At 43.9% G+C, this 21458-nt stretch overlaps 4 protein-coding genes across 4 annotated transcripts in view; 2 read left to right on the top strand and 2 right to left on the bottom strand.

The window, feature by feature from the left end:
• Positions 1 to 21458, bottom strand: part of LOC100562976 (zinc finger protein 658B) — a 488523-nt gene that overhangs the window by 74443 nt on the left and 392622 nt on the right. The window lies entirely within an intron of this gene.
• The window catches only part of LOC100563175 (zinc finger protein 208), a 97805-nt gene that overhangs the window by 21611 nt on the left and 54736 nt on the right, over positions 1 to 21458 (top strand). The window contains 2 exon segments of the mRNA XM_062974314.1: positions 16431 to 16655; positions 20954 to 21118. Coding sequence (XP_062830384.1) covers positions 16431 to 16655; positions 20954 to 21118 — 390 coding nt within the window.
• Positions 2168 to 5501, bottom strand: LOC134296936 (zinc finger protein 239-like). Its single transcript, XM_062973121.1, has one exon. The coding sequence runs from the start codon at positions 5499 to 5501 to the stop codon at positions 4359 to 4361; it is 1143 nt and encodes a 380-aa protein (XP_062829191.1). The 3' UTR covers positions 2168 to 4358.
• LOC134296955 (zinc finger protein 24-like) lies at positions 19362 to 20427 on the top strand. The gene is made up of 2 exons (XM_062973158.1): positions 19362 to 19837; positions 20173 to 20427. The coding sequence occupies exons 1-2, from the start codon at positions 19448 to 19450 to the stop codon at positions 20410 to 20412; spliced, it is 630 nt and encodes a 209-aa protein (XP_062829228.1). The 5' UTR covers positions 19362 to 19447; the 3' UTR covers positions 20413 to 20427.

Genomic DNA, 21458 nt, shown 5'->3' on the forward strand with positions numbered 1-21458 from the left:
CTTGGCTCTTAAAACAAGCCAGTGGAGGGCTAGTTGATTGGTTTGTGAGAATAATCAATGCCTCTTTGGAGCAGGGCATATTTCCATCTGGCCTAAAACAAGCTGTGTTGAGGCCTGTTTTGAAGAAAGCCTCCTTGGATCCGGCTAACCTCAGTAACTACAGACCAATCTCTAACCTTCCATTCTTGGGCAAGGTCTTGGAGCGGGTGGTTGCTTCCCAGCTCCAGGGATTCTTGGAAGATACGGATTTTCTGGACCAATCGCAGTCTGGTTTCAGACCTGGCTACAGTACCGAGACGGCTTTGGTCGCCTTGGTGGATGACCTCCGCAGAGAGCTGGACAGGGGGAGTGTGACCCTGCTGGTTCTATTGGACATCTCAGCGGCTTTCGATACCATCGACCATGATATCCTTCTGGGACGTCTCTCCGGGATGGGCCTTGGGGGTACTGTTCTGCAGTGGCTCCAGTCCTTCCTAGAGGGCCGTTCCCAGTTGGTGAAGCTGGGGGACACCTGCTCGGACCCCTGGCCATTGACCTGTGGGGTCCCGCAAGGTTCCATTTTGTCCCCCATGCTTTTTAATATCTACATGAAACCGCTGGGTGAGGTCATCCGGAGTTTTGGAGTGCGGTGCCATCTCTACGCGGATGACATCCAACTCTACTACTCCTTTCCACCTAATTCCAAGGAAGCCCCTCGGAGACTGGACCAGTGTCTGGCCGCTGTATTGGCCTGGATGAGGGCGAACAAGCTGAAGCTCAATCCTGACAAGACAGAGGTCCTCCAGGTCAGTCGTACGTCTGATCGGGGTCTTGGGTGGCAACCTGTGCTTGACGGGGTTGCACTCCCCCTGAAGGCGCAGGTCCGCAGCTTGGGGGTCCTCCTGGACTCTGCGCTGACACTTGAGGCCCAGGTGTCGGCCGTGGCTGGGAGGGCCTTTGCACAACTAAAACTTGTGCGCCAGCTGCGACCATACCTCGAGAAGTCAGATCTGACCAGGGTGGTCCATGCCTTAGTTACCTCTAGACTGGATTACTGCAATGCGCTCTACGTGGGGCTGCCTTTGAAGACGGCTCGGAAACTACAACTAGTACAACGATCGGCAGCCAGGTTTCTAACTGGGGCAGATTACAGGATGCGCTCAACGCCGCTGTTTAAAGAGCTCCACTGGCTGCCATTTATTTTCCGAGCCCAATTCAAGGTGCAGGTGATCACCTACAAAGCCCTAAACGGTTTGGGACCCACCTACCTTCGAGACCGCATTTCCCCCTATGAACCCGCACGACCTCTTCGCTCGTCGGGGGAGGCCCTCCTCTCGCTTCCACCAACTTCGCAGTTGCGGTTGGTGGGGACGAGGGAGAGGGCCTTCTCCGCCGTGGCCCCCCGGCTGTGGAACTCGCTCCCCAGGGAGATTAGGCAGGCCCCTACCCTACTCTCTTTCAGGAAGAGCCTGAAAACTTGGTTATTCCAGAAGGCCTTCGTTGACTGATCCTTGTGGGATCATGTTATTTACCTATTAAGCAGTAGACCCTCTGGATTGTTTTTAGGATTCATTCAGCACTTTAAGTATTACACCTGCTGTATAATTATCCCTCCCTGATAACTTGATATTGCTTTGCACCTTGGCCTGGATCTTTTGACCCAAATCGGGATTTTAATATTATTGTGTATATTGACTTTTATGACTGTTTTTAATCATGTTGAAGTTTTAATGTTTTATCTGATTTGTGCTGTCGTGTCTGGGCATGGCCCCATGTAAGCCGCCCCGAGTCCCTCCGGGGAGATGGGGCGGGATATAAGAATAAAATTATTATTATTATTATTATTATTATTATTATTATTATTATTATTATTATTATTATTGTTTAATAATGTGTATTATGTTGTTATGTAATGTTTGTGTTGCTTTTATGACTGTAATGCTTTTACAGTCTGTATCCCTGATACAGTGCTTTTATGATACAGTGCTTTTATGACTGTATCCCTGAGTCCCATCCGGGAGATAGTGCGGTATATAAATAAAGTTTTATTATGTTATTATTATTATTATATAGACAGAATCCTCCTATTGGTACAGCCTAGAATCACATTGGCTTTTATAGCTGCTACATCACAATCTGTTCTTTAAAATAATTTATATTCAAAGACAAGAGAGATAACAAAAGCATGTTTATACAAATTACAAATATTTATTAATTTTTAAACTTTTTCATACATCCTTTGTTCTACAGCAGTCGCATAAGATTCAATACAATCTACAATACATTAACATTTGGCATCTACTGTTATTTTCACGCTTATTCATATTTCTTTCCCTCACCACCGTGTTCCCTCCCCTAAGAAACTTCTTTTATCGTCTGTCTAAAATTCCATTTTATTCTCTCTTCTGGAGGTAATTTTCCTTCTTTCTTTTTGAATCCTCTTCCAATACATTTTCTCCAGACATCATCACAATCACTTTGTTTCCAGGTCCCTCGTTTAACTTTCAATTTCCATATCAACCTATCATTTCTTCCCAGTTTCCATACTTCCTTATACCATTCTTCTATCTGTATATTTATTTCCCTTTTCCAATTCTTTGCTATAAGCACTCTTGCAAGGTTTAATAAGTTTATTTCTGCATCTTTGTCCTCTTTATTCAACTGTTTACTATTATAGAATGATAACAAAGCCATGCTAAGACTTCTTTCTACTTTAATGTTCATTATGTCTTCTATCTCTCTAAATACCTTTCCCCAGAAATTATTTACATATTGACACAGCCACCACATATGTATGTATGTTCCCGATTCTTGGCATCTTCTCCAGCAATATTTTGAGCAGTTGTTATTTATATTTGCTATTCCTGTGGGTTATTAAAACCTTTCTGTGGAGCCAGGCCTTCTCAGATGAATGATAATAGGCACTGCCAGTCTGATAAATATTTTGATAATATTTGACAAATAACTTCAGTGGCCAGGGGTTATGGATATCTTTAAATGGTGTTTGCTGTACATTTTTAAATATTGTTTTATTTGTATCTTGCATTTGTCCCTGTTGAATTTCATTTTGTTAGTTTTGGCCAATCTCTCTAATCTATCAAGATCGTTTTGAATTCTACTCCTGTCTTCTGGAGTGTTAGCTATCCCTCCCAGTTTGGTGTTGTCTGCAAACTTAAGGAATCCCACCCACAGGAGAAAACTGGGATAAAAATGAATAAATAATAACTGTAGGTTTGCCTAGCACACATTTGACTAGTTTGTTTGCCGGAAGGTCATGAGGGACCTTGTCGAAAGCCTTACTGAAATCCAGATATGCTACATCCATGGGTTCCTTGCATCGAACCTCCCTTGTTTTCAGAGTGGTGTTGTTTGCAATATTTTATGTGCTTCTACTGTCTGTGGCCCTGAGAAAACAGAGGATTTGCCAGACTTTGTTGATGGGAAGACTTTGTTGGGAGGTGTTAGCTGGCCCTGATTGTTTCCTGTGTGGAATTCCCCTGTTTTCAGAGTGTTGTTCTTTATTTAGTGTCTTCATGACAAATTGGCGTAGTCGGCAGGAAGACTTTTAAAACAAAAGTTAAAATATCCTGCTCAGACTGAACAGAATATCCCACCGCTGCCACCAAAAATGTAATGAATAACTTTTCAATAACTTTAAAGCATAGGTTCTTTTTATTGCAGTTTCAGTCTGAGAGGTATGACAGAACTTTTACAGAACAACAAAGAACAACATTTAGACATACAGACATACAGATTCTATGCAACTACATTGGATTCACAAACAACCTACAGTTACATTGGCTAAGAAACAAAGATTAGCCTGGAATGACTTATTTATGAGAAATCCATGCTGACTACAGTATTAACAATGACCGTATTCCTTTCTAAATGTTTGTGAACCACTAACTTAACGATTTTTTTCCAGAATTTTGGCTGGGATCGCCGTGAGGTTGGCAGGACAGTAGTTGTTTGGGTCGATAACCATGTACTAATATGTGAGGGGAAGTCATAGGGAGGAGGGAGCAAGCTTGTTTTGTGCTGCCCTGCAGACTAGGACACGGAACAATGGCTTTAAACTACAGGAAGGGAGATTCCACCTGATCATGAGGAAGAACTTCCTAATTGTGAGAACTCTCTGCCACTGCGTGTGGTGGAGGCTCCTTCTTTGGATACTTTTAAACAGGCTGGATGGCCATCTCTTGGGGGTGATTTGAATGCAATTTCCTGCTTCTAGTCCATGCCCCATGAGGTCTCTTGCAACTCTATGATTCTATAATTTGGTGATTTCTCCCCTTTTCCACTTCTTATTCATGTCTCTTTTGAGTCGTAGCCTAGTTAAAAGTTCTTTGGACATCCATTCTGGCTTCTATGCATTTCTCTTATTTATGTGTCTTCTTCCCTGAGTGAATACTTTGATGGGTGCGCAGATTTCCACTCTGACTGAAGTTCTTTCCACATTCCATGCATTTATGTGGCTTCTCCCCTGTGTGGGTCCTTTGATGGGTATGGAGATCTCCAATCCGACTAAAGCTCTTTCCACATTCCATGCATTTATGTGGCTTCTCCCCTGTGTGGGTCCTTTGATGATTACGCAGATTTCCACTCTCACTGAAGCTCTTTCCACATTCCATGCATTTATGTGGCTTCTCCCCTGTATGGATTCTTTCATGAGTACGCAGATGACCACTCATACTGAAGCTCTTTCCACATTCCATGCATTTATATGGCTTCTCTCCTGTGTGGGTCCTTTGATGGATACGCAGCGTTCCACTCTCACTGAAAATTTTTCCACATTCCATGCATTTATGTGGCTTCTCCCCTGTGTGGATCCTTTGATGGGAACGCAGATGTCCACTCTGACAGAAGCTCTTTCCACATTCCAGGCATTTATATGGCTTCTCTCCTGTGTGGGTCCTTAGATGGGAATGCAGATGTCCCCTGTGACTGAAGCTCTTTCCACATTCCACACATTTACATGGTTTCTCTCCTGTATGGGTCCTTTGATGGATACGCAGCTGTCCACTCTCACTGAAGCTCTTGCCACATTCCACGCATGTATGTGGCTTCTCTCCTGTGTGGGTCCTTTCATGAATATGGAGATCTCCACTCTGAATGAAGCTCTTTCCACATTCCATGCATTTATGCGGCTTCTCCCCTGTGTGGATCCTTTGATGGGAACGCAGATGCCCACTCTGATTAAAGCTCTTTCCACATTCCAGGCATTCATATGGCTTCTCTCCTGTGTGGGTCCTTTGATGGATACGCAGACTCGTATTGCGATTGAAGCTCTTTCCACATTCCACACATTTATGTGGCTTCTCCCCAGTGTGGGTCCTTTGATGGGAACGCAGATTTCCACTCATACTGAAGCTCTTTCCACATTCCACACATGTATATGGTTTCTCTCCTGTGTGAGTTCGTTGATGTTTAGTAAGAAAATGTCTTCCAATGAAACATTTCCCACAATTAACACAATAATGTAACTTCTCCCTCGTGTTTGGTTTTGACAAGGTATTTTCCATTCTTTAACATTTATTATTCAAATATTATGCCAGAAATTCCCAATTATTTACTACTAAACAGGGTTGATCCCGGCCATGAAAGCCTTCGACAACACATTACTACTAAACAGTTTTTGTTTTGCTGTAGTCCTCATTTCTCTTTACGAAGCCCCTCTTCTTACAGCACACATCTCCCTTGCCTCCTTGAACACACAGGTATGTAGCTTGAAATATAATTTCTCCAACTTATTTCTTCTTTTTGTCAGTGTTGTGTACTTTCATTTCAGACGTAAAAAAAAGGGCAAAGTGTTCTTCACAAGGTTCATTCAGAGGTTACCTGCCAGACAAATGAGAGGAAAACCCCATCAGGAGTGGAGCAAAGAAAGATCTCACTGGACATGAAGAACAATAGCCTAGGGCTGTAACAAACACAGGGGAAGAAGGAAGAAAGAGTGGTCCAACTGAGAAGAGCCCGTTGCCTGCTGAGAACTATTTTAACACTTGCCCAACAATTAACAATCCCTGCAAAGAGATAGTGGCCCAAGATTCTGTATATGAGATATTTGGCACTGCCATGTTTTAAGAGAGTAGTCCAACCATTGTAAAGGAAGGCCTCTAACAATATGGTCATCACAGAAAGGGGCTAAGGTTGAAAAGCATTTCCTGTCTTGTTCCCACTTCCTCACATCCCAACTCAGAATTCGAGTGACCACCTGTACGGACAGACTGTCCCAAGTGATCAGTTTTAGGAGAAAAATACTTGATTATCTTGTGTAGATTTCTTCCAACTCAAAAAAATATATTTTCCTGATCCTCTCTATCCCTGCAATGTTATCCCTGCCCCACATTGACAGGGTGGGTTGTTTTGAAAACATCAGCTCCACAGCACCCTGATTTATTGGTGATCCTTTGACTCTCACCAATTCCTCTTCAGTCAGAATGCTTGCTCGTCGCAAATCAGCTGGTCGCAGCGGTTCAAAAGCTTTATTCCAAATATATACAAAGATATTTACAAGATGTAAAGTCCAGACATGCTTTCTCCTTGCCGATCAGCGAAGCACACACACACTACTGATAACAGCACATTCCACAGTAGAAGGATGAACGTCCTCTCCGGCCAGAAGTCACGACCTATTGGCTGCAGCAGGCTATCAGTCAAACTGTCCTGCTGTTAACAGTTAAGTTGCTGGAACACATGTCCAATATATACAGTTGCAAACAGGAAAAACACTTGATTCATCATTTCATCCTTACACCCAAAATAATCCAACACACATTTCCAAAGCAAGGCACCTGGAGACATTGAGAGCAAATCAGGCCACAAACATCCTTCACATACTTCTTCCTTACAAAACCTATACCACAAAGGTAGGGAACCTCAGGCAGAACAAATGCAAAGAGAAAAACAAAGGAGAATGCAAACTTCTACACTGAGACCACAAAATCAGAGTTGGGGATGCGGAAGCACAGGGTGGAAGGCACTCAGCCTAGCAGCAGTACATAAGAAAGGGGTGTAGAGGAGATGGATGGATGGACTCCTAGGGCAAGTGGGAATCCTGCTGCCCTTCAGATATTTCTGCACTCTTCCCATAGAGAAAGACGGGAGATACTAGAGATTGCAGTCCAGCAACACGTGGGGTGAGTTGGGGTGGGAGCAGGGGCGGTTCACCCTTAAGGCAATTTAGGCACTTGCCTGGAGCGACATCATGTGGGAGGCGCACTTGAGGTGCCTCTTGAGGAGCCTCCACGTGCCCTAAAGCCAACTTTTTGTTCGCACGTGCTGCCGCTTCCAGTGGGAGGCTGCAGAGGCCACGCCCCCGTACTCCTCGTAGCCAAAAGCATAGCGCCAGATCCCTGCTCGCAGGGGAAAGGGGCGGGATCTTCTTTGTGGCCCAAAGACCAGGCTCCACTTCTTCCCGAAGCCTGGCTGGGAGTTGGAGGCGGCCTCCTCTTTCGACGCTACTTCCGCCGTGGTGCACTGCTGAGACCAGGGCCAGGCAGCCTGGAGACTTCGCCGGAAGCGGCAGCATGCATGCTCACCAGCCTCCCCCAGGTGAAGCGGCTAGCCAGTGTGCGTGCCGCCGCTTCCGGCAAGGCCTGCTGGAATTGACCTGGATTATGAGAGTTGTAGCTCACCCTTGCCCAGAGTGCACTGAACCCAGCCAACAATGGATCTGGACCAAACTTGGCACACAGACCCAACATGGCCAACTCTACATACACGCAAGAGTTGGGGGTGATTGCCCAGGGAATCCCACTCATTCAAACCGACATCCGAGTACAAACGACTACAATTACCAATTCTCCTTGCATTCGCAATGGCTGTTAATGAAGCGCAGGGGCAATCTTTGCAAGTGTGTGGGTAGAAGTGTAAAAACAAAGGCTTCTCTCCTGGGCAATTATACGTCGCATGCTCCAGAGTCAGTAAACCGTCTGAACTAAATGTGTATGCAGAAAACAGACAAACCCAAAATGTAGTCAATCCACTAGCTTTACAATGAAAAATGGTTTTTGATTTTTAAAAAGTCTCTTTTCCCTTCCTTACATTTCAATCCACATAGACACAGCAACGCAAGTCGGGAAGTTGAATTGAATGATGAATCTATGTTTGTAACAATACTAGTTGAATTCTCTATGAATCTATTTTTGCAACAATACTATTATCAACTTATTTCTTTATTTATTAAATAAATTTATATCCCGCCCTTCTCACCCCGAAGGGGACTCAGAGCGGCTTACAAATTAAATTTACATACAATTTTATATTAATGGTATAGCATAATACTGGCAATAAATTACCATATTGTACTATATCTATATATTGTAATACTAGCTTTGCCCGGCCACGCGTTGCTGTGGCTTATGCTTTCAGAGTGTTGCTCTTTATTTACTGTCCTGATTTTAGAGATTATATTGTTCTGTATTATTATTAATCGCTTTGAATGCGATTTCCTGCTTCTTGGCAGAATGGGGTTGGACTGGATGGCCCATGAGGTCTCTTCAAACTCTACTATTCTATGATTCTATGATTCTATATCACAGTAATTATTACATATTATATTTATAACCTTATATTATCTGCTTAGAACTGGATTATATGAGGCCCCTTCTTCACAGCTGTATAAAATGCACACTGAAGTGGATTATATGGCAGTGTGGAGTCAAGATAATCCAGTGCAAAGCAGATAATATAAGATTATAAATGGGTTATATAGCTGTGTGGAAGGGCCTTGAGTCTACACTGCCATATAATCCAGTGCAAATTAGATAATCTGTGAAACTGGCCGAGGCCTAAGTCTGCCTGTCCCCTGGGCTGAGTTGGTTGCTAGGAGATTACTCCTCTAACTGGCAGCAATTGGATAAAAACAATTATTCCTCTCCCTCTAATTAGGACTTTATTTTTCTTTTCTTTTTGTTGTATCAACCTAGAGGCGTGGATGATGGGTTGTGTTGTCAAATTTCGAGGTTGGGGGGCCTGTAGTTTTGTTGTTTTGTTGGTCGCCGTGATGCCATCACTCATTTATATATATAGATTATTACTAATATTACATGTAATATATAATATTTAATTAATATTATATTGTATTATTAGTATTCTATTGTATTACAAAATAATATTAATATTATATGCATATACAATATCTATATATATAAAAGGATAATGGCGTCGCTCCACCGGGCAAAACAACAAAACTAAAGGCCCCCCAACCTAGAAAATTGACAACACAACCCCTCATCCATGTCTCTACGTTCTTAGAAACAAACTACAAATCCCCAACCTCCATGGGGCCAAAAACACCCCCAAAACTGGAACGCACCATCTACGCATGCGCAATCGGCCAGCCCATGCGCACACAGAACAATCCACGCCCCTCCCTCCAACGGCCACTCCCGCGCGCACTCCTTTCTCCCTTCAGACACCGTCGCCATCTTCCCCACCATCCCACAGCCTAATACTTCTCAGGAGGAGCAAGGTGGGTTCAAAATTCCGCCCCTCAGGGGCCTACCCAATGAAAAAGCTACTCCAACCCCATGGAAGATCCTCTTTAAACTCCCCCCCCTCCCTTCCACCAGACTCACCAAACAGGTTACAGCCCATTTCGTTTCCTCCCCTCACAACTGCAAGGCCTGGCTGCTCAAAACTCAGAGGTTGTGAGGATGCCTGCCATAGATGTGGGCGAAACGTCAGGAGAGAGTACTTCTGGAACATGGCCACACAGCCCGAAAGACATATAACAACCCTGTGATCCCGGCCATGAAAGCCTTCGACAACGGTATTGATGAATGGTTGTCTAATTAGAAACTATCGATATTCAAAGACCTCAACTTGAACTTCCGGTTTAGGAATGGCGGCAGACTAAAGGACGAAAGGCTTTGTCTGTATTCAGTAGCAAGATTAGTGCCTCCAACGAGCTCAAAATACGGGCAGGAGTTCACCTGGCTGCACAGAAATACGCCAAGGAGAAGTGCGGACCTTTGCAAACTTTGCAGCAGCGGTGTTGACAGGGGAAGCCCTGATCTTGTGGGAGTTCCCTGAAGGATTGCATCTCCCGAGATCAGTGATGGGCAACCTTTTGCACTTGGTGTGTCAAAATTCGCCAAAAAACCTAGCATGACTTGGGTGGTGTGTCACTTCGAGAAAAAAAACATAATTTCACAATATGTATAGTTTAAATAACAAAAATGTATAATTGTAATATACTAACTGTATCCAGCCACACGTTGCTGTGGGGAGGTCTGGTGATATGGGAAATAAAGTATTAAGGAACTGGTGGTAGTTAAGGTCAAGGGTAAAGGTTTCCCCCTGACGTTAAGTCCAGTCGTGTCTGACTCTGGGGGTTGGTGGTCATTGCCATTTCTAAGCCGAAGAGCCGGCGTTGTCCGTAGATTCCTCCAAGGTCATGTGGCTGGCATGACCGCATGGAGTGCCGTTACCTTCCCGCCGGAGCAGTACCTATCCATCTACTCCCATTTGCACGTTTTCGAATTTCTGGGTTGGCAGAAGCTGGAGCTAACAGTGGGGGCTCTCTCCGCTCCCCCAATTCAAACCTGCGACCTTTCGGTCCAGAAGTTCAGCAGCTCAGCAATTTAACACACTGCACAATCGGGATATTATTTCCTAAAGGTTGTGAATATACAATATTTCTGATTTTTTTTTTGTCTGTTGGAGGCAAGTATGAATGCTGCAATTAGGGAAAATGATTAGCATGTAATGGCCTTGCAGCTTAAAAGCCTGGCTGTTTCCTCCCTGAGTGAATTTTTTGTTGGGAGATGTTTGGTGGTCCAGATTGTTTCCTGGACGGAATTCGTGTGTTTTCAGCGTGATGTTGTTTATGTACTCACAACCTCTGAGGATGCCTGCCATAGATGTGGGCGAAACGACAGGAGAGAATACTTCTGGAACATGGCCACACAGCCCGAAAGACATACAACAACCATACATCACTACTGTTTGCCAAATTAGATGTTTTGAGGAAGGCCAGCTAAATTCTAGAATTAGTGCTACAAGGAGGGCTGCATCCTGGCGAAGAACATTTTCATTATTTTTCGTTATATAATTGCGCAAGGGAGGGAGCTTCCAGGGCTGCTTTCTCCCTCATTTTCAGAGCTATTGGGATGAAACTTGCTACAATGGAAGAGCACATTTACTACTGTTAGCCCCCCCCCCCAAAAGTTTCAGAATGTTTCACTCATTCACTGATTTGGGGGAATTAAAAAAATATTAGGAACAACATTTTAAAAAAGCTACAAGAGCAATCTTCTTGAACTTCCATTTTCAAGGATACCACATAACCAGGGCATTTTTTAGGGATTTATTTATTTATTTGCGACATTTATATACCGCTCTTCTCACCCCGAAGGGGACTCAGGGCGGTTTACAAGTATATATACATACAATATATTATATTATACAACTATATCGCAATATTATTAGTAATATTTCATGTAATATAAATATACAAATATAATAGTGAATTATAATTTTTTAGGGAATTTTTAGGGAACCAACATAAACTTAACAGTACTATTTTTCCCTGGAAGACTCTGTTGGAGGAGTGGGGCTTAATGTACAATGGAGCAACTCCTTGGCAGCAGCGTGACCCCGCCCCAGTAGCCCAGGGTGAAGAAAAGAACAAAAACACACCGACCGTAGGAGGCTTCTCTTTGTAGTAAAATAATATGGTTGCACTATTTACAAGAACAAGGTTTCCATAACACAAATAAATACATAATAGCTTTACACGCAGCAGCCTTCAGACTGGAGCTTGACACACGAGGCTTCTCTCAGTCCAGGCCCCCTCGTATCAGGCCTGCCTCATCCCGTGAGACCTTCCTCACGGAGAAGCCTCCTCACACTCAGGCAAACTCCCTCCCACAGCCTTCGGCCTGCTCACTCTCCTCAGGGCGACACTAGCTTTGGCCCACTGACTCTTAACAGGCTTTGGCCTACTAACGTTTTCAGTTCCCGAGTCACACTTTTGAAATCAAAAACTAGCTGTGCCTGGCCACCCGTTGCTGTGGCGTAGTCTGGTGGTATGGAAACTAAAGTAATGAGAAGCAGCCAGGCTTGGAAGCTGCAAGGCTATTCAGTACTAATCAAGCTGGGTAACCAAGGGGCTTATATATCTGTGGAATAATGTCCATGGTGGTAGAAAGGGCTCTTGTCTGCTTGAGGCAGGTGTGAATGTTGCAGTTGATCTCCTTGATTAGCATTGAATAGCCTTGCAGCTTCAAGGTCTGGCTGCTTACTGTCTGGAGGAATCCTGTATTGGGAGATGTTTGCTGGCTCTGATTGTTTCCTGTCTGGAATTTCCGTTTTGGGCCCTCCAGGTGTTTTGGATTTTAACTCCCACTTTTCCTAGCCTACAGTTTGTTAGGAATTGTGGGAGTTGGAGTCCAAAACACCGGGATGGCCCAAGTTTGCCCATGCCTGTTGTAGCCCCTGGCATGTCACCCAACATGAAAAGTTTGGCTTGTATTCTAGTCTAGCTGCACGCTTGGGCAGAGGAGGCTGCGGGCCTAGGAAAACGACAACTCCCAGCCTTAACGTCAGGGGAAAACCTTTACCTGCCTAAGGAGGCTTTGGCATTTTGGAGAATATGCTCAGCATGAGACCTATGGTCCTTGTTCTCTGCTGAGCATGAGAGTGCTGAGCAGACCTTCTTCTCAAACTCTGACAACTCTGATGGCAAGGCTGGGATGACTTACTTGAAGTGGGGACAAAGTTAGTAGATGTAGGCAAAACATCAGTATTTTTAAAACTCTAAAATCAGGACAATAAATAAAGAATACCACTCAGAAAACAGCTAACACCTCCCAACATAGGATTACCCCAGGCAGAAAGCAGCCAGGCTTTGAAACTGCAAGGCTATTTAATGCTAATCAAGGTGGCCAATTGCAACATTCACACCTGCCTCAGACAAGAGTTCTTTTCCCCACCCTGAACATTCCACATATATATAAATCCCGCTTGCCTAGTTTCCAAGAAACCTCACAACCTCTGAGGCTGCCTGCCATAGATGCAGGCGAAATGGCAGGAGGGAATGCTTCTGGAACATAGCCATACAGCCCAGAAAACTCACAACAACCCAGTGATTCTGGCCAGAAGGTCAGATGGGAAGGAGGGGGAAGTGGAAGGAAGGAAGGAAGGAGCGAGGGGGGAGGAGAAAGCCCTTTCCTTTGAGGGCTCACCTACCTACACGAGGCCTGGGCAAACTTGGGCCCAATTCCCTTCTGTATGCCGCCGCATGCAGCCACGTGTCAGCAAAAATGCCTAGGCGTGTCAGTGTTGACACGCATGTCATGGGGCCGGGCTGTGGCGCAGCTGCCTAGTAACCAGCTGCTATAAATCACTACTGACCGAGAGGTCATGAGTTCGAAGCCCGGGTCGGGTTAAGCCTCCAACCATTAATAGCCCCGGCTTGCTGTTGACCTATGCAGCCCCGAAAGACAGTTGCACCTGTCAATTAGGGAAATTTAGGTATGCTTTATGCGGGAGGCTAATTTAACTCATTTACAACATCATAAAACTGCCAGCAAAACACGAGGAAAGGAATGAGAAAGTACAGCCACTACTGGACGGTGAAGCAACAGCTCCCCCTGTGGCTGGAATCGTGAAGCTGGAAAAATGTTAAAAATGCCTCTGAGTCTGTCTAATGTATGTTGTTTGTGTGTTGGCATTGAATGTTTGCCATATATGTGTTCATTGTAATCCGCCCTGAGTCCCCTTCGGGGTGAGAAAGAAGGGCGGGATATAAATACTGTAAACAAATAAATAAATAGGTTAGCCATCACTGCCCTAGATAGATGGCCACTTAGGGGAAGAAAGAAGTAGGTAAGTGCACGCACACAATCCCTGAAGACCCCGACTGACTTTCCCAACCGGATTACCTTCTCTCAAGACCCCCTTGAAATTAAAGACTATTCAAAGGAGGAAATGAAACAAAAAATAATGTATTGTTGAAGGCTTTCATGGCCGGAATCACTGGGTGGCTGGGAGTCTTTCGGGCTGTATGGCCTTGTTCCAGAAGCTTTCTCTCCTGACAATCAGGGACAGCTAACACCTCCAAACAAAGGATTCTCCCAGGCAGGGAGAAGCCAGGCCTTGAGGCCACAGGGCCATCAAATGCTAATCAAGGTGATCAATTACAACGTCCACACCTGCCTCCAACAGACAAGAGTTTTCTCCCGCCCTGGACCTTCCGCAGATATATAAACTTCTCTTGCCTAGTTTCCAACATACCTCACACCTCTCAGGATGCCTGCCACAGATGTGGGCAAAACGCCAGGATAAGAAAGCTTCAGGAACATGGCCAGAAAGCCTGAAAGACTCATAACGACTCTCTTCCGGCAAGTATTTGATTATAATGATTTCCACTGTTACCCTATTGCATACGAATAGGAATATCTAACTGATACAGACAAACAGGCTTAGCACTGCAGGCTAAACCACTGTGTGCTGCAGAAAAATCATGCTGATTAAAAGGCCAGGAGTTCGAGCCCAGGTCGGGGTGAGCACCCGTTGTTAGCCCCAGCTCACCCGCCCACCTAACAGGTCAAAAGCTGAAATGTGAGTAGATAAATAGGTACCGCTTTCAGTGGGGAGGTAATAAAGGCACCCTTAAGGACATCAATTGAGAGGACGCTCCTCAGCATGGAAGATGGAGCGACAGCATCCCCTCCCCACCCTCCGGTCAAGAACAGCCTCCAAGATGCCGGAAATAAGATGGGAAAGAACTGTCTTTACCTCTATGTGTGTCTTGTCTGTCCTTGTTAATTGTAGAATCAGGCACTGAATGTTTCCGTGTGTGTGTTCAGTAAAGCTGCTCTGAGTCCCCTTTGAAGCGAGAAGGACGAGGTATAAATACTGAAAAGAAAAGACAAGCAATTGAACCAATTGAATACAAGAAGATGATTGAAGAAGGAAGGCAGGACTATTGGGTTTGAAAATAATGGACAATAATATAGATCAACTTTTGGGGGGAATTCTTTTGAGTAGTTTAAGCAATGGATGTCAGGGTAAGAGAGATCAAAAACTGGACAGGGTAAGAGAGATCAAAAACTGAACATCAAATTAGGTTATGATTTTACAAATTATGCACCAAAACATCATGTTATACAACAAATTTGACAGAAAAAGTAGTTCAATATGCAGTAATGTTATGTTGTAATTACTGTATTTACGAATTTAGCACCAAAATATCATGATATATTGAAAACATTGACTACAAAAATGCGTTGGATAATCCAGAGGCTTGGATAAGCGAGTGTTGGATAAGTGAGACTCTACTGTATATATACGTTTTTAAGGTTTTTATAATGTGTTTTAACAATGGATCTGTTTATATTGTTTTGTTTTTATGATTGCATTTTGGGCATTAAATTTTGCCAATTTTTGTAAGCCGCCCTGAGTCCCCTCGGGTGAGAAGGGCGGGGTATAAATGTTGTAAATAAATACATAAATAAATAAATTTGTTGTAAATGTTGACCCAGCTCCTGGAGACTGACCTTTGCCCGTTGCTTCCTGCATGATACGTCTTAATGGTGTTAATTACTTTTATTATGTACAGTAGAGTCTCACTTATCCAAGCTAAATGGGCCGGCAGAAGCTCGAATAAACAAATATCTTGGATAATAAGGAGGGATTAAGGAAAAGCCTATTAAACATCAAATTAGGTTATGATTTTACAAATTAAGCACCAAAACATCATGTTATACAACACATTTGACAGAAAAAGTAGTTCAATATGTAGTAATGCTATGTAGAAATTAGTGTATTTATGAATTGAGCACCAAAATATCACGATATATTGAAAACATTGACAACAAAAATGGCTTGGATAATCCAGAGTGTTGGATAAGTGAGACTCTACTGTATATCCCGAGGTATGTGATTGTGTATCGTTTGAATGGTCTTTGTTCTATTCCTCAGGCACTGGACGCTGGGCGATCTTTTGTTGCCCACCCCTGCCAATCAATCAATCAATCAATCAATCAAGAAGTATAAATAAATATAAACAAATAACAGACAGACCAAGGCCGGACAGGGAAGGGCGGGGGAGGGGAGCGCAGGGGACGTAGCCCTCCCTCCCCCCACACTCACACTCACACTCACACTCACACTCACACTCACCCCCTCCTCCTCCTCCTCCTCCTCTCTCTCGCTCTCTCTCTCCCGAAGGCCTCTTCTGTCCTTCCTCCTCCTCCGGAAGTGAGCTCACAGGGAAAGGCACCACCTCTCGTCCTGCGCCTCTCTAGGAAGACGCCTCCCTTCCTCGGTGGACTTCCGCCCGGGCCTAACATGGCAGCCGCGGGCACGATGCCCATAGAGGGGCGGGGCTTCTCGGAACTTGAACAGAGAGAGGCGCTCCTCCTTTCTTTTCTTCCTAACGCCCAGGATCCGCCAATGGGAATTGGCCTTCCTCCCTGACGTCATCCGTTTCCGGGCAGAATCCCCCAGCCCTTCTTTTCGCCGTTCTGCCGTTAACGGTCATTCCCGAGACCCGCCAATGGGAATCCGCCTTCCTCCCTGACGTCATCCGTTTCCGGGCAGAATCCCCCAGCCCTTCTCTTCGCCGTTCTGCCGTTAACGGTCCTTCCCGGGATCCGCCAATGGGGATCGGGCTCCGTCTGGCCGCGTCACCGGTCTCCAGGCAGACCCTGCCTGAGGGTCACGTGACGGGCTGAGTGACCGTTGGGACCGTCGAGGCCTAAAAGCCGGGTGAGAGATTTTCTTCTCTTCCTTCCTTCCTTCCGTGAGGAGAGGGGAAGCCTGGCCGGGGATCGGGGAGGGAGGGAGGAAGGGGCCTCTCTCTTGACAGACAGACGCGGAGGGATTCAAGGCTCGTGTTTCACACAGGCCACAAGGCCTGACAGGACGCACTCCCTTCACCAGGGGTCCCCAAACTAAGGCCCCCGCCCTCAGTTTGATCATATAATATTTTATATCATTTTAAATAATATAATATATTGTATATACATATAATATTGATAATAATTATTATATGGTATTATTATTAGTATTGTATTGTATGGCATTATAATATTGATAATAATATTATAATGCCATACAATACAATACTAATAATAATACCATATAATAATATTAATTATCTATATATATAAGAGAGTGATGGCATCACGGCGACCCACAAAACAACAAAACTACAGGCCCCCCAACCTCGAAATTTGACAACACAACCCATCATCCACGCCTCTAGGTTGATACAACAAAAAGAAAAGAATAATAAAGTCCTAATTAGAGAGAGAGGAATAATTGCTTTTATCCAATTGCTGCCAGTTAGAAGGCTAAGCTCCTCCAACTTGGTCTCCTAGCAACCCAAAATAATAATAATAATAATAAACACTAAAAAATTAATACAATAAAATACTATAATAACAGAAAATAACTAAAAATAATACAAGAAAATAATAAAATATAATAAATAAAAATATAACTTACAATAACAATAAAAAAATTGCAAATAACATCAAATAAAAATTACACAACAATTTTTAACCAATACCACCACCACTTTGCCACAGCAACGCGTGGCTGGGCACAGCTAGTATGTTATATATTACAGTATAGTGGTATCGTTCAATATAGTAATATATAACGCTAACATTGTGCTATGGTTTTTTTTTTTGAAAATAAATTTTTATTGAGATTTCAAATAAAGTTTACAGCAAGCGTGTGAAAACAAAGAGGTTTTTAGGGGGAAAAGTGAGGGATGTAAATAGAAACAAAGAGAAAAGAGTAAGGGGAAAAAAAACAACCGACACACCAAAAAAGAAAAAAAAACCCAAACAAAAACGATCCCCTAATAAAATAAGAAGAAAAACAGATATAAAAAAACACAAAAAAAATAGCCATATATCTATCTATCTATCTATATATATATATATACACACACACGTATAGATAACAAACCAAAAATACCAATAATATAGATAGTAAAATTGACTTCCATCTCTTACACAGATACTTTACTTCTTCTTACATTTGATCTATTACCACTGAATATTCATTTAAATTAACATCGTCATTTGCTTTTCTCTTAGATAGTTTTTTTTATCAAATCCCAATTTGTTTGCCTTTTTGGTATGCCATTATTATTTTTTAGTAAATACGTCAATTTGTCCATATAAATAAAGAAACCCCCAAGCTAAGCTGCTGGTTAAATAAGGTGTTGGAAATTATGAATATGGACAAATATTGTGCTATGCTAATAATATAATATATTGTATGTACATACAGCTGCTCTGAGTCCCCTTTGGGGTGAGAAGGGCGGGATATAAATGTAATAAAGAAATGTAGTAAATGAATAAATAAATAATTTTAGACTTAGGCTTGCGCAAAGTCTGAAATGACTTGAAGGCACACAACAACAACAACAACAATCCTAATTCACTTGACTATCTCATTGGTCAGAAGCAGGCCCACACTTTCCATTGAAATCCTGATAGGTTTATGCAGGTTACAATTGTTTTCATTTTTAATTATTATATTGTTCTTTCATTGTTGTTGTTTTGCACTACAAATAAGACATGTGCAGTGTGCATAGCAATTTGTCCGGGTTTTTTTTCCAAATGATCATTCGGCCCCTCCACAGTCTGAAGGATTGTGGACCGGCCCTCTGCTTTAAAAGTTTGAGGACCCCTGACCTTCACATTCTAGGAATCGGGACAGACCCCTCTTGACAGTCTTTGTGACTAAGTTACGTGTTCAGTTTGTATTTCAATCAAAGGGCAAGGTAAAGGGGTTCCCCAAAGACTAATCTTGTGCTATGCTCATTATGTAATATATTGCATATACATATAAGAATACATAATAATATTTTAATAGGCAAAAGGTGAAGGTGTTCCCCTGGGGGTCGGGGCTTCCCTCCGTTTCTGAGCCCAAGAGCCGGCGTTGTCCGTAGACGCCTCCAAGGCCACATGGCCCCGGGCGTGACTGCATGGAACGCCATTACCTTCCCGCTGGAGTGGTACCTATTCATCTACTCACATTTGCATGTTTTCAAACTGCTAGGTTGGTAGAAGCTGGCGCTAACAGCAGGCACTCACTCTGCTCCCCCGATTCGAACCTGGGAGTTTTGAAGTTTTAATTTTTATTGTAGGTTTTTGATTATTCCAAATGAGTTTTGTCGGTTCTTTATTCCAGACTTCAAGAAGGGCTTCTTCTGACAAAATTGGTACTGACTGAAATAAATTTTTGAGATTACATTCATTTTGATTGTTCAAATTCTTACCAACAGAGATATTATTTATTATTTATTTATTACATGCATTTATACCCCGCCCTTCTCCCCGAGGGGACTCAGAGCGGCTTATATATAGGTCTTATATTCTTCCACCTTTGTGGGTCTTTTTGGATCTCTTTCCATATTGTTCATAGTTGTTCTTAAAAGACGGAGGAAAAACGTCTTGGATACGGTTGGGTTCTTCACCAGAGTGGTTCCAACATGGAGAGACCCAACTCACGTGGGCCTGAAGCAGGACCTGGGGGCAGTGGGGAATCCTGGGAAAGAACCAGACATGAGTCCCTGAGTGTGGACCTTGACAGCTCGGACACACAGCGCCAGCGCTTCAGGCAGTCCTCCTACCAAGAGGGTGAAGGACCCAGAGGGGTTTGCAGTCGTCTCCACGATCTGTGCCGCCAGTGGCTGAAGCCAGAGCAGCACACCAAGGCCGAGGTGCTGGACCTGGTGACCCTGGAGCAGTTCCTGAGCATCCTGCCCCCAGAGATGGGGAGCTGGGTCCGAGAGTGTGGGGCAGAGACCTGTTCCCAGGCGGTGGCCCTGGCGGAAGGCTTCCTCCTGAGTCGGGCCGAGGACAAGGAGCAGGAAGGACAGGTGAGAGCATTCCCTCTGGGTTTCACTAACCTGGGGGCTGATGGACAGGTTAAGCTTGCATCCTGCCTTTCTTCCAAGATGGGACCGATGTGGGGGATGAGCAAGGCCCTGCTCCCTCGGCCTCTTTCCCCACCTGCTCTGCCCCTCCATCTCTACCCTCAGCTTGGTTGATGCTCTGCTCAAGATAGAACATAGACAATGATGGGAGGGGGAGGGGGGCATTGGTTCCAAACTAGGTTCCCATCTCAGAGTTATTCTTTCTAAAAAGGTCTAGAGGTCTGTGATATTTCTGAACGTTTTCCAAACTCCTTCTGAAACGCTCTGTGCTCTTCCAGGCCCATAACAATAACTCCATGGAAGTCCCTGCACCAGAGGAATCTCCACCAGACACCACCCAGAGTCTCAGGCAGAAGGAGCTGAAGCGGGAAGGAGACGGGGCTGCCGCCTTGCAGGGTGAGAAGGGACTCTTCTGGGAGTTTTGGGGTTTTGTGCCAGTGGAAATCCCGCTTTGGGGGATGAGTGCACACCCACAGTTTGAGCTTCAGAAAGTGAACATCAGGATCATTTGGCCTTGAGAGGGGTATATATCCTTAACTCATGTCCTTTGTATGATATTTTATGGACTTTAATATGTATTTTATAGAAATGCAGTTTTAATGTGTATCTTTTATAGAAATAGGTATCTTTGTTGAATTTTGGCAATGTTCATGTTTTTAAAATTTTGTGGTAACCTGCCTCGAACTGCAAGGAGAGGCGAGTAAAAATGAAATAATTATTGTTATTATTACTACTACTGCTACTACTGCTATTGTTATTGTTATATGTAGGCATTAGGTTGCTAGAGGTGTGACTTCAGTTTGATTTGCAGTTTTCTTTCTTGCAATAGGACTGAAAATGCAGCCCTTCAGTGTCTTCTCAGGTGGGACCCTAAGTGAAGATAAGCCCTGAAACTGAGCTGGGAGACAAACAGACAACAAAGAATCACTTTAGTCAATTGAAACACCAAGCCCAGTGCTAGTTTCACTCGAACATCCTCACAGCAGGGCTTGCGAGATAAAGTCCTAAACCCTCACATTGTACATCTTCTTGGGCTGTTGAATGCGCCTGTGTTCTTAGGGTCGTTTCCTCATCGGTCTCTTTATAGGACTGCAATTGTCACCTCTGAGGCCTGTTTCTGTGACCAGCTTTCCACCCCTTGCTCTCTCTCCAGGGTCTGGAATGATGCTGTTGCCGAATCCTCAGTCGTTTCTCCCCCTTTGCGATGGAGTGGGACTGAGTCAGGTAAGCAGAAGGGTTCCTGGGAGAGGAGGACGGGGCCTGCCGGGGTGCCTTTGGTTCCAGGATTAATCAGCAAATATCTGTTGAAACAGACAAGATGGAATGCGTTTCCTTACAAGTGAAATACTGAAGGCACAATTGCAAGGAGGGAAAAGAATCAAGAGAAAACGAAGGAAACCAGAATGGATGTTCAAATAACTTTCAGCTAAGATTGAAAAGGGACATGGACAAGAAATGGGAAAGGGGAGGATCACCAAAGAATGTAAACGACTAACCAGCATAAGTAGGGAAAACATCTAACCATCTAAATCAGAAAATGAGGTCAGAAGAAGAAATGAGGCAA

This window comes from Anolis carolinensis, chromosome 2 (genome assembly GCF_035594765.1).
Source record: "Anolis carolinensis isolate JA03-04 chromosome 2, rAnoCar3.1.pri, whole genome shotgun sequence".
In the NCBI taxonomy this organism is placed as follows: domain Eukaryota; kingdom Metazoa; phylum Chordata; class Lepidosauria; order Squamata; family Dactyloidae; genus Anolis; species Anolis carolinensis.

Bases quoted from the DNA above. Each gene is read 5' to 3' on its own strand.
- LOC134296936 (XM_062973121.1), bottom strand. From the start codon at position 5,501: ATGGAAAATACCTTGTCAAAACCAAACACGAGGGAGAAGTTACATTAT.
- LOC134296955 (XM_062973158.1), top strand. From the start codon at position 19,448: ATGGAGAGACCCAACTCACGTGGGCCTGAAGCAGGACCTGGGGGCAGT. The intron at 19,838-20,172 runs GTGAGAGCATTC...GTGCTCTTCCAG, and splicing joins ACAAGGAGCAGGAAGGACAG to GCCCATAACAATAACTCCAT.